The sequence below is a fragment of the Schistocerca piceifrons genome, chromosome 11 (assembly GCF_021461385.2).
Source record: "Schistocerca piceifrons isolate TAMUIC-IGC-003096 chromosome 11, iqSchPice1.1, whole genome shotgun sequence".
NCBI classification, from domain to species: Eukaryota; Metazoa; Arthropoda; class Insecta; order Orthoptera; family Acrididae; genus Schistocerca; species Schistocerca piceifrons.
This window is the reverse complement of record NC_060148.1, coordinates 108263272-108275815: the sequence shown is the minus strand read 5'-3', so window position 1 is coordinate 108275815 and position 12544 is coordinate 108263272. Positions and strand designations below refer to the sequence as shown.

The 12544-nt window shown below is 36.3% G+C and overlaps 1 protein-coding gene across 8 annotated transcripts in view; it reads left to right on the top strand.

The window, feature by feature from the left end:
* The window catches only part of LOC124719975 (zinc finger protein 723-like), a 98525-nt gene that overhangs the window by 76889 nt on the left and 9092 nt on the right, over nucleotides 1-12544 (top strand). For 6 of the 8 annotated variants that reach the window (XM_047245194.1, XM_047245191.1, XM_047245195.1 and 3 more), the window contains 2 exons: nucleotides 1311-1382; nucleotides 10109-10146. In XM_047245194.1, coding sequence (XP_047101150.1) covers nucleotides 1311-1382; nucleotides 10109-10146 — 110 coding nt within the window. Of the gene's footprint in view, nucleotides 1-1310; nucleotides 1403-10108; nucleotides 10147-10937; nucleotides 11634-12544 lie in introns of those variants that run through there. The other 2 variants (XM_047245197.1, XM_047245198.1) reach the window with 2 other exon arrangements.

The window sequence follows — 12544 nt, the reverse complement described above, 5'->3', positions numbered from 1 at the left end:
CAGGTTGTTTACTGTCTTCCTTCCACAGCTTCCCTTTAGCGAGTGCTTGATGGAAGATTTTCTTTTGTGTAATATTTTCGACAGATATTTCAGTAAACTGGGAAATACGCGAGGAACCACTGAGCCCCTCTGGTTTTAAAAGTCCGCCCTTGTCTTAAAATTTCGACTTATTTACTGACGATAAACATATGTTGTTCCTGACTGAAATGTGAATCGCACACAAAACAACTCTGAGTCAGATTGTCTTTCCGAGGAATTGCTGTCAACCATTTTGAAAATTTTTGGAGAACTACAAAATATTTACCTTTAGTTTCTCTTCAGCCACATCGGTTCACTGGATCGAAAAACGTGGACATGTTTTGTTAGTTTTCTTCTATAAATACCAGTAACTATAACTCTCAACACCTCTTTATAATCACAGCCTTCAACTCTTAACCTTTCACTGACAAGTCCGTAAACAAACTCTCAAAATAAGTTGAGGCAGGAGCAACAAATGCCACCTGGTTACACGTCAGCTTGAGTCTCAAGTGACAGTGCTACTCGTAGTTCTTGGGCATATGAAGATGGTACCTGTTCTTTCAGACACGTCCGAAAGGGCTAACTGGCTATTTGACCATCTTCTTCTATGTGGATGCATAAACAGTGCCCGAATTCTTACAGGAATTGGCAAAAAGCCGAGTAATGAGTATAGTGGGTAGGGGCACTATGAATATAGTGCGGGACAATAGGTTGGGAATGTGGGTCTCGTGGTAGGCATGCCAGAGATAAGTCCGTGCAGTCACACTATCATCTGTGTCCTTGGTGGCACAGATGGATAGAGCATCTGCCATGTATGCAGGATATCCTAGGTTCAAGTCCTGATTGGGGCACATATTTTCAGCTGTCTCCATTGACTTATATCAATGCCTGTATGGAGCTAGGAGTATTCATTTCATTGTAGCTCTCGGGCTCGCTGCCTTTCCAATCCTACTATGTTAATGCACAGGGAGTAAGCACACTCTCTCTTCTTCTTGCTACGGGCAAACTGTTAGGTTACCAAAGGAAGGATAGAGCTCAGTAAGCACCATGAAGTACGCTTTGTAATGACTGATTATGTGTAAAATTAGTGCAGTATGGCACAGTGTGAAATTATGGAGATGCATGTTGGCAGAATAGCTGCTCATTAAAATATATTTTTTAAAATTTTTTGTGTATACATGATACAAATCTCTGAAAACTTGTATCATATTTATAAAAAAAAAGTATTGAGCCATGTCATAAGTACAGAAGGGTATAAGCATTTTTAACTGAAAGTTTTTTCTTTCTTTCAGTGTCTTGAAGATAACTTGGGAATCTCTCATCCAAATGATTTTATCAAGGAGGATCCTGAACTAAATTTGGAGGTGTGTAAACTGAGAATACTGTAAGCATTTGCATCTCTGATTTATTGCATGTAGGGTGGTAAAAATGTATTTGTGTAATTGCTTAATGTAAGGAATGCATTACTGTGAGACAGGCACAGGTTATGAGTTTTCTTGAGATAAATGCAATTAATAATTTTACACTACTGTTATGCTAATCCACTTGATGCGGATTAGCAACTGTTATTTGATTATTGTTCTGAATAGAATCTGAACAGAATTTGTAACAATGTTTTTAACCATATTTTCAGTGACCCTTTTGGATGTTAAACATTTTGTATAAGTTTAAACCACGGGAGTGCAGATCATTTGAAAAATATTCTTCCTTTCAGTAACTCATGATGCATGGATTGCAGAAGAATACATTGCACATGGTTCATCTTTTCAGTGAATCATTGATATTTGTCAGTTTGAACCAAAAATTTTCAAAGGTGCCGAAGGTCTGAAGTGTGAAACTATTTGTATGTGATAGATCACCCTTGCTACATTGATCTTAGAATAGTTACAGTATGGCTACCTCAATCGTACATGTTGAATTACTTATAGATTTGCCAGTCACAGAAAAACTCTAGAACCTATGCAGATAAATCCGTGTATTACCACACCGTAGAAGTCGTACCAGATCCAAATAAATTATCTTCTTGGCGCAACCTACAGCTTTGATAAGGTCTGCGTGTATGAAGCATAAAATTTAATCCAGTAAAATAAAATATTGTGGTATTAATTTTGTCCACTTTGCGTAAGAGAAAGTGGATGGTTAGATTCATAAACGTCTCACAGGAATAAGACATAACTAATATTGGGGAATAGAAGGTAGAGTACTGAAAAACCTAAATCTAAACTCTGACTTCTAGAATATTACAATCACTAAATCCTATTAATAGTTTCCTGTTTCAGTACACACAAACAGATGATTTCAGAAGTAACCAAAGATACTAGATGAAAAAACAGTAAACAGAAAAATAAAGCTCTGTCTATCTCTGACAGTTATGGAGGATACACAAAGTTTGATGCATTATATTATAGGCAAATATTAATGTACGAATCAGACACACAAACTTTCATTATGTTTCCTTTACAATACACACTGATCAACATTTACATCTGCAGTATGCTTCAAATTCCAGTTCCCTACATTTTCTCAAAAAGAACGTAATCTGCCCTCCAAGGATTCCTGTTTGAGTATCTGACCCATATCCAAAACATATGTGTGCTAATCAAAGCTAATAGTAGCAAATGTAGAAGCATGCCACTGAATTGCTTCAATGTCTGACTGGTAGGATGTCACAGTGTCAAGCATGCGTGTGTTCCAACAAAAAAATTTTGGAAAACCGGAGTTCAAAAGAGAATATCTGAAAATGGCGAGATAAAGCTGGGAAAATCAGATCAAAATCACTACCACACAATTTAAACCTGCGAAGAAGCTACAAAAATTGAATTTTCTGAACTTCGCTTTATGTGAGTTTCAGATAGACCCTGTTGTTATAACCAGTAAGGATACAAAAATTCTCAGTGTAAGAGCAAGAGAGGAATTTTTTAGTCATTTCAATGTCTCTTGCATATAAACACACATGAATAAATCACTCATCATTAATCCATTTTTCAACAAATTATTCATTCATATACCATGAATTGTAAGAAACTTGCAGACATACTGAAAACCAGATTTTGCTAACCACAAAGGAAGAGAGAACACAGGTAGTGGAACATTGCCTATGATGAGGGTCTAGTAGATGCGAGGGAAAAAGCATTGGAAACTTTAAATGGTAACAAACCCCAGAAAATGACAGTAATTCTTAAAAGTATACAAAAGAATGTTCAAGGCTATAAAAAATGTGTAAACTGGGTCACTTGAAACCAACATAAAAATAACAATTTTTGTCAATTACTTTCGCTCAGTTCTCGACTCTGTGCCTCTGAAAGAACAATTAGTTTTGGAAGAAAACAATTCTGATTAAAAATCATCTGTTGAGGAACTGAAGGAAACCAGTACTTCGCAATATAACAAGTCATGTGCAGAAGACAGAAACTCATAGAAGTAGTATGGGGATATGGATACTGAGCAACAGTAATCTCACACAAACAACTGGCAGAATTATGTTGAACATTTGTAAAAGTGAAAAAATTACTGAAGAGTGGAAATGTATATTAGTTGATCCTCTTCATAAAAATGAGATAAAACCAGCCTGAATAATTACAGGGAATTTCACTGAATCCAGTTATGTCCAAAATTCTATAAAAAGCCCTGTGAAGGCAACTGGATGAACAAGTAGGCCTATTAATAGGAGAGTATAAGGCACGATTTTGCATACGCAATCATGTAGAGAACAGATATGGGAACCAAAGTCAATTTTGCAAAGATGACGATGTGTAAATACTGTGGCAACTTTTGCCAAGTGTCAGAAAGGCTTATGATTTGACAGAAAAAGATTTGATTCAGTATGTCAGGAATTCAAAATTGACAGGAAAACAGTGGCAGTTATCCAATAGACATAAATGGGTACAACACTAGACATTAAACTGATTGGGGAAATTTCAGAAGCATTTGAAATGCACAACAGTGTGCAGCCAGAGATCCACGATCCACTCTAATTTAAATAATTCTGAAAAAGTTATGAAGACATAGGGGAAGGAGATAAGGGAATCCAAATCGAAATTAAAAAAGAGCAAAGGATCAACATGAGGTGTATGGCTTTTGTAGACACTCATTATTCTAAGATACTGTATAGGAGCCAAACTTGTCCTGGAGAAGCTTCACAAAATGTCAAAGAAAACTAGTCTACAAATCATCTGTGAGAAAACTCAGTAATGGACAGGAAGCCTACGGATAGTCTCTCCATTATAACTTGGTATGAGGAAGTGTCACAAGATACATACATTAAATATCCAGGAGAGATCATCCAATCACCAAGACATATTTATTTATTTATCCTGTTCTGACAAGGGTCGTCAGGTTCTCTTTTGCATTGGACCAGGGTTTCCCACATACATCATAGTTACCTAAGAAACAACAATTTTAATATGACAAATAGTATTGAAATAATATTAGTGTTTTAAGTGGCAATGTAAGTAATACTGACTATGAACTAATAAAGTTGATAATGACAGTACTAGTAGTATTACAGCTGTTGCCACTAATGTGGTGGTGGTAACAGTAGTAATGACAACAATAATAGTGGCAGGTATAAAATGGATTTATAAATGTACAAGATAGCTTTCTGCTATAGTGAGTTCCATGGAAAGGAAATTTAAGAAGCCTTCACCATCTAAGAATTTTGAGAAAAGAGGAAGATCTGGTGGGAGCGTAATTATATACTCCCATGTGAGTTCAAAGAGCAAGTTAAAAGCAGCCAAACCTGGGTACTGCAGGACGTTTGTAGAGGACACACATTGGTGACTTTCTGTTAATGGATGTGATCTCTATGAACATATTTCTCTTGTTTATCTTCGTGATTGTTGGATGTGTGTAAGTATATTATATGATAAATCAGAGCATGTGTATGCCCCTACTCCACCCAGTTGTCAGTTACATCTGTTGTGTCTTAAAAGGATGTAGTCTTCTCAATTTACAGAACTTGTGGACATACTTGGTTGGAGCCACATCTCTGACGGAAGTATCAGATGTAGGTCCGTGTCTTGAAATATGTGACAGACTTTGTTATGATGAGGTGGCAGAGATCGAACATTTGCGTGTGAATATGAAGTTTAGTGCATTTAGCTACAAGGCTCATGAAGATAATAGATACTTCAGGCCAGTGAAGGTATGAGAACAAAGCATACCAGAGTGCATTATGGTAGGGGAGCAAGGTTCATTGAAGTGAAAGTGGGAGATATCTCCAGGAGGAGGGAGGTTTTGTTGCCAAGGCCACCATGCTTTTCACTCGTAAGTGAATGGTCAACTGAAAACAGGAAGAGAGAGTTCCTGAACAGAGCTAGAATAATGTATGCACAACAATAATGAAAGCAAGATAAATGGAATGACAGACTGCTGTCTTATTGTTGGTCCTAATGATGAGTAACCACAGTAATACGATGATAAATTATTAAAGTAGAAATAAGACTGTAAATTATCATCTGAATCAGAGCCTTGTGAGCATATTGAAGTAATAGTGAATTACTGAATAGTACTGGTATTGGAGTTATGAGAATTGAGCAGAAAATTAGTACTAAAAATAATCCTAGACAAACATAAAAATAAGAGGGGAAACTCTTTTAAATATAATATTAGTAAAACAAATTGTTTCTTTGCAAAATAAAGACCTGAAAGTAAACACACAAAATTAGGGCAATAAGAGTTGACAAATTTTTTAGCTTCTGACGTCCAGACACTCCAGCTCATCTGCATTGCGGACTGATCATTCCTATTTTAGTTCTTCACCATTATCCTGGCATCGTTTGTCCACATGTTTTGCAGCTGAAGTCTTGGGATCACACTGTTCAAAATCGTCAGTCTTTTAAAAGTGAGATCCTCACTTATTGTCAAACCTAACTTCAGGAGTTTCTGGCTCAAAAGCTTGTCAGCTGATATGGAGTCATTATAACAAAAATCTATTTTAGTACTACTACTGGAATAACTCTTTGCTGCAGAAAGTACTGTGATTCATGGTCAAACAAAAATGACTGATTGAGAAGCAGGAAAGAAATATTCTCAGTAAAATATTTGGACCAGTTTTAATATTTGGACCAGTTTTAATATTTGGACCAGTTTTAATATTTGGACCAGTTTTAATATTTGGACCAGTTTTAATATTTGGACCAGTTTTAATATTTGGACCAGTTTTAATATTTGGACCAGTTTTAATATTTGGACCAGTTTTAATATTTGGACCAGTTTTCTGTGAACGAATTTGGATATGGAGTCCCTTTAGAGAGATTTATAGACAGATAGAAACAATAAGAGACAGCTGTAGATAAAGTGATAAAATTTTGTGAATGCATCACAGGATGACTGTCAACAGGCTCACAAGGCAGATCTCTGAGGTAGCAAGCATTAGCAAAAGCAATTCAAAACTGGTCATAGGTACTGAAGAAGTTGGACTCCCACAAGATAACATAATAAATCGAAAAAGAGTTAAGGACCATGAAACATACTTAAACAGCAACACATGGAAAACAGAAATGGATATAAATATTTGGAAGACCACAAGAGAGACCACAGAGGACATACACTATGTGATCAAAAGTATCCAGACAGCTGCCTGAAAAATGGATTAAAAATTCGTGGCGCCCTCCATCAGTAACGCTGGAATTGAATATGGTGTTGGCCCATCCTTATCCATGGTGACAGGTTTCATTCTTGCAAGCATACGTTCAATCAGGTGCTGGAATGTTTCTTGGGGAATGGGAACCCATTCTTAACAGATATTGCACTGAGGAGAGGTATCGATGTCAGTCGGTGATGCCTGGCATGAAGTCAGCATTCCAAAACATCCCAGAGGTATTCTAAAGGATTCAGGTCAGGTCTCTGTGCAGGCCAGTCCATTACAGGGATGTTATTGTCATGTAACCACTCCACCATTGGCCGTGCATTATGAACAGGTACTCAATTGTGTTGACAGCTGCAATTGCCATCCCCAAATTGGTCTTCAACAGTGGGAAACAAGAAGGTGCTTGAAACATCAATGTAGGCCTGTACTGTGATAGCGCCACACAAAACAACCAGGGGTGCAAACCTCCTCCATGAAAAACATTGACACCATAACACCAGAATCACCTCCGAATTTTACTGTTGGCACTACACACACTGGCAGATGATGTTCACCAGGTATTTGCCATACCCATATCCTGCCATTAGGTCACCACATCATGTACTGTGATTCTTCATTCCACAGAACAATTTTCCACTGTTCAATCATGCAATGGTTTCGCTCCTTAGTCCAGGCGAGGCATCGTTTGGAATTTACCTGCGTCATGTGTGGCTTATGAGCAGGTGCTCGATGGTGAAATATAGGTTTTCTCACCTCCCACCTAACAATCATAATACCCGCAGTGAATAATGATGAAGTCTGGAATTCCTGTGTGATGGTCTGTATAGATGTTTGCCTGTTACACATTACGGCCCCCTCCAACTGTCAGCAGTTTCTGTAAGTCAACAAACGAGATCAGCCTGTACTATTGTGTGCTGTATGTGTCCCTCCACGTTTCCACTTCACTATCACGATGGAAACAGTGGACCTAAGTACGTTTAGGAGTGTGGAAATCTGGCATACAGACATATGAAATAAGTGATACCCAATCACCTGACCAAGTTCGAAGTCTGTGGGTTCTGCAGAGTGCCCCATTCTGCTCTTTCATGATGTCTGTTGACTACAGAGTTCACTGATATGGAGTACCTGGCAGTAGGTAACAGCACAATGCACCTTACATGAAAAACCGATGTTTTTGTGGGTGTTTGATCAAAAGTATCCACATTGTGTATGTAAAGAAATTGGGAAGGATGTAGGAATAGGAAAAAAAAAAATTTTAAATTTAGGCACAATCTCTTAAAAGTTAATGTATGAAATAGTAATAATGATAATAATGTAATCTGGAAACATCTCCCATAATTATCAGTGTGAGGAGATTAGCAATAGTCATAGGTATCTCATTGTCAGTAGACTTCACAGAAGTAATCTGCAGTAGCAGCCTCTGCTTTTTAATATGCTATGTGTCACATTCTGCAACCCTCTAGACAATATGATTTGTGGAATACAATGTGTAGATCCAAGAATGAATGAGTGAATGAGTGAATGAATGAATAACTAACCAACCTTCCCACCCTCTCTCTGACCAGGATATAGGCTACAGTATGATTTCACACTGAAAGAGAAATTAAATTTATGAATGAAATAAAAAAATGAAGAAATAAATTCAGCACAAGAAAACAGAGTAAGATCACCCTTTTTACTGAAATGGAAGTGATAGCTGTGTAACCAGATCGTGTGTAGGTTCCAAAAAGGTTATATCCTGGACACGATTAAAGATGCAAATGTAGGATAACTTTATGTTCAGATGTATAGCTATAAAGCTTTTATTTGCAGAAAAACCATTCAATTTATCATGAGTACATCTTCTACATGCATGCATGTGTAATGGGGTACTTTTCACAATTTGGTTTAAGTTCAGTGTTTTCATTCACTTTTGACAAAATTCTCTATTCCTCTAACTGGACACGCAACAAACATTGAGGCAATAGATTTGTCCCATACTTATTGAAACACATTTGGAGTTCTTGTGCTCAAAGTTTTTTTATTTTTTTTATTTAGTGAACCTTAAGTTACTGCATGGCAAGGCAAATAGATAGAGCCTTCCACAAACCCCGACAAAAAAATGACGTACTGTGAGATCAGACAAAATTCAAGGTTGGCAGGTGAATATGAGATGTGTATGCCCCTTATGGCTTATACATCAATAAGGCAGCTTATTGTTGAGAAGTGCTCTTTCATGCAGGTGCCAGTGTGGTGATGCTGGATAGTTTCCTTTGCATCTATCTCGAAACCTTCTGTTATATCTATTTATGTTAAAATTTCATGTGTTGTGAAGTTCCTTGCTGTACTGATTATATTCCTCATTAATAACATGAAAGTGGTGCTTCATTAAATTACATAATTTGAATAACAAATCATGACCACCACCAAGAAATGGTTTCTTTTTCCAATTCACCATACTTTATCCTTCTTTGTTATTACTCATTTTCAATGTAGTTATTTTTTAAAAATCAATTAATTGATATAGTTACCTTAATTCAACTTACTGTCAGAGATGACTCAGTCTTTCTTGTTATTGTGAAATAGTTTGTTTAATCTGACACGTTTCTCATTAGGTGATCATCTTCGGGTTTGCTGACTGCATTTCTGGATTATCCTTCATGTTAAAGGTTTTCTGCTAGGCTCCAGTAACAGACTTGTTTTAGTGCTATTGTAGCTCTCCACCTTCTGATTGCTTCTTCATATGTATTCATTGTATACTGGCTGTTTATAATTTGCCACCTGAATTTATCTGCAGTTGTATTAATCCATCATCTGCTGTGAAATGTATGAAAGCACATTCTTTCATTTGGAGAGAACACTGTCCTCATGTTGACCATGTTGTTTATTTCCTATTTATGGTACTACACAATTCTTTGTCATTTATATGCATATAAAATAAAACCACTTCATGTAATAATTCCTATAGCTTTCATGTCAAGCTGTACTCCTGGATTTTCTCTGTGGATGAAACTGATGGGACATTTAACGACTATGATGTTCCATGCAGTGAGCTATCTCAAGAGTATGGCATAATATTTAATGCTACAGTTGTGAAAAAAAAATACAATTAATAGCAGTTCAGATAGATATTTCTGCATTTCTTTCCTTTGCCAGTTTCATCAATAAAAATCGGACGATTTTTTTAAATTTTTCTCTGGTACTTTGCCTAATTGTATGTGCCCGGGAGGTGAAATGTATTTCACGCATTTAATTTTGAAGTATCAAGTAGGAAATTTGTTTTCAAATAAATCAATGTTTCTATAGTTACTTACACAGCTAAAAACAAAGTGCTGAAATGAAGTGTTAATTTTTACCTATAATTTTCTTCAATAACTGCTACATTTATGTAGTGTCTCTTTTTGATAATACTGTTTCAAAGTACTGTTTGGAACATTCAGATGTTAGTGGGTGTTAATACAATTTTATTTATTTACTGTTTCATCAGTTTTAAATCACCAGTAATTCTTTGTACTATTTCAGGTGGCAGCCTCAATAAGAAAAGCATCTGATAGTTTAAGGTACGTTTTTATTATGCACTGCAGAATTTTTTGAGCAGTATAAATTTTTAGTTACTCCATGTGAAAGGAAAACAAACAATAACCCCTAGGGACCAAAATACCATAAGTTATTTTTAAAAAGTTCTGTTTTTGGAGTTCTATTTTTTCTATATATTAACCATTTGCAGTATATACATACAGTATATACTGACTACAGCAACATTATGAATGTTATCAGAGAAAACACTACTATATGTACTATTCTGTTATTGCAGAAGATTTAAAAGATGCTTTCAAATATTACAAGGTACATCAGTCCCATTTATAACAGTGGTTTGTAATAACTGCACAAACAGAACAAAAAATCCATTTATGATTAACTGTCAATCCAAGCTTTCCAGTAATGAGAGTAGATGCAAGGTGAAGCACTAATTTTATGTTCTTAAAACATATCAGTTTCTCAGATTTACTGATCACCCAAGAATGTTGTTTACTGCTGGCCCCACGATGCCACATGTCACCTTTTGTTTTGTGGGTTTGACTTGGCAGAAGTTGTAAAGAAATACTAGTTTTTTTCACATTGCTGGCATAAGATACAGCAAACTTTTCTCTCTCTTGGTCAAATTCATGCAACCAATGCTTGCCCCTTCTTCATCAACTTTATTCATTTCATTGCCTACCACTGAGCATGAAATTTGGCCTCTATTTTGGAACTTACACAGCCAACAAACAAAACAATTGAAGTCTATTTTGTATGTCTAAATTTTCTGCAGTCTAATTTGTTGTTCACTGAATTATATTTCCACTTATAGGTACAATGGAGGTGCACATATAGCTGAAGCACTGTAAAAGTAGAAGTTCAGCATCTTCATATATAACACTGTGAAGTCACTTCAGCATGCACGTGGAACACAGAGCAGCAGAATTAAGAACATTTCATTTAAGTAGTGTGGATAATGTAGATTTGCTGAGTCTAAACCTTCTTCCAATTGTGCTGTTTTTCAATACACCATATTCTGCTTCCTGCAGAATTTTTAGTTTCACTTGCTTATCTGTGCTTTGTGCTTCCTACTGCATGACAACCCTTTCACTTCTTGGAACTCAGTGTTACTACTACTGGCTCTATTTAAAGAATATAAAAGCACATCTCAACATGGAATTGCACTTGTTGATAGAATCTAGTTTTTTGCGCTGTTTGTGTCACATTTGTTTTCCTTGTTGATGGTGATTGCTCAACAATATTATGCACTAAGGTCAGCTAGAGAAACATTAGGAAAAAAAGAAAAACATTGACAATTCAGGTTTAATGAAAAATGTAATGATGCTACAGACTCAAACACAGTTTGTAATTCATGCTGAATGAAATTTGTTAACCAGTAAAACATTGTACAATATCATGCACATCACTGCCAGTACTGATATTCTGCTGGTGTTAACGAAGTGATCATCTTAAGTGAATTCATGTTAAGCATGATGTTTGAAATATATATGATGGTTCATTATTATTCATAAGTAAAAATATTACAAAGCAGTTATGTTAGTAACACATTCTATAAAACAGCTGGTTTGTGTGTCTGTTCTTTAATAAGAGTGTACTTCTTTTTTACAAAAGTGCAGGTGAGGTGTCAGCAGCTGTATAGTGCTAACTATTCGAATTGAAAATGACATGGAAGTCATACAAATTCAATGTGATGGGTACAGGCTAATGTCCTACCATGTAGAACAAGTAAGAGGAAAGGGTGAGTGGTTATATATCCAAAACCTGGAGTCAAGTTTCAGCCCCTTCAGATTAATGAATGTTGGGGTGAACAACTCTTGGATTACTGTGTCAGCAATGTGGATTGGGAAACAAGCTTGTTGTATTCACAGTTTACAGGCCACCATCATGTTATTAAATTTCCTAAAGCAGCTGTAGCCAGCTTTAGTATGGCCATGAAGACTTAACTGGTGAGTCATCTTTTGTGACTTGTGAGAAGCTAACCAAGGACACCTAGAATCCCCTATGTTGAATATGGGAAATCTAACACAGTACAATTCCCCAAAAGGACTTAGTGCACACATTGCAAATTTGGCTGATTTGGGAGCAAAACTGATAGTAATTTATCTGGCCATGACAGTAAAATGAATATTGATCAGTTGCACTCAGATCATTGGAGGAAACTATTGTCATCACAGAATTAGAGGGAAATTACAGGACAAATGTTACCAGTCGGTATATAAGGGGCACAGTGTGGATGGACAGTTAAACTTTGTGTTAATAATTTTCCTAGTATTCTTATTCTGTAAACCACCACAATACTGCCTGGAAGTAAGAGGAAGAGATGAATAACTCCTTGGACTTGATTATCTTGTGCAAGGTAGAGAGAGCTCTACCTACTTCAGAAGACAACAAACTGTGATAGTGAAATATTCTGCTATA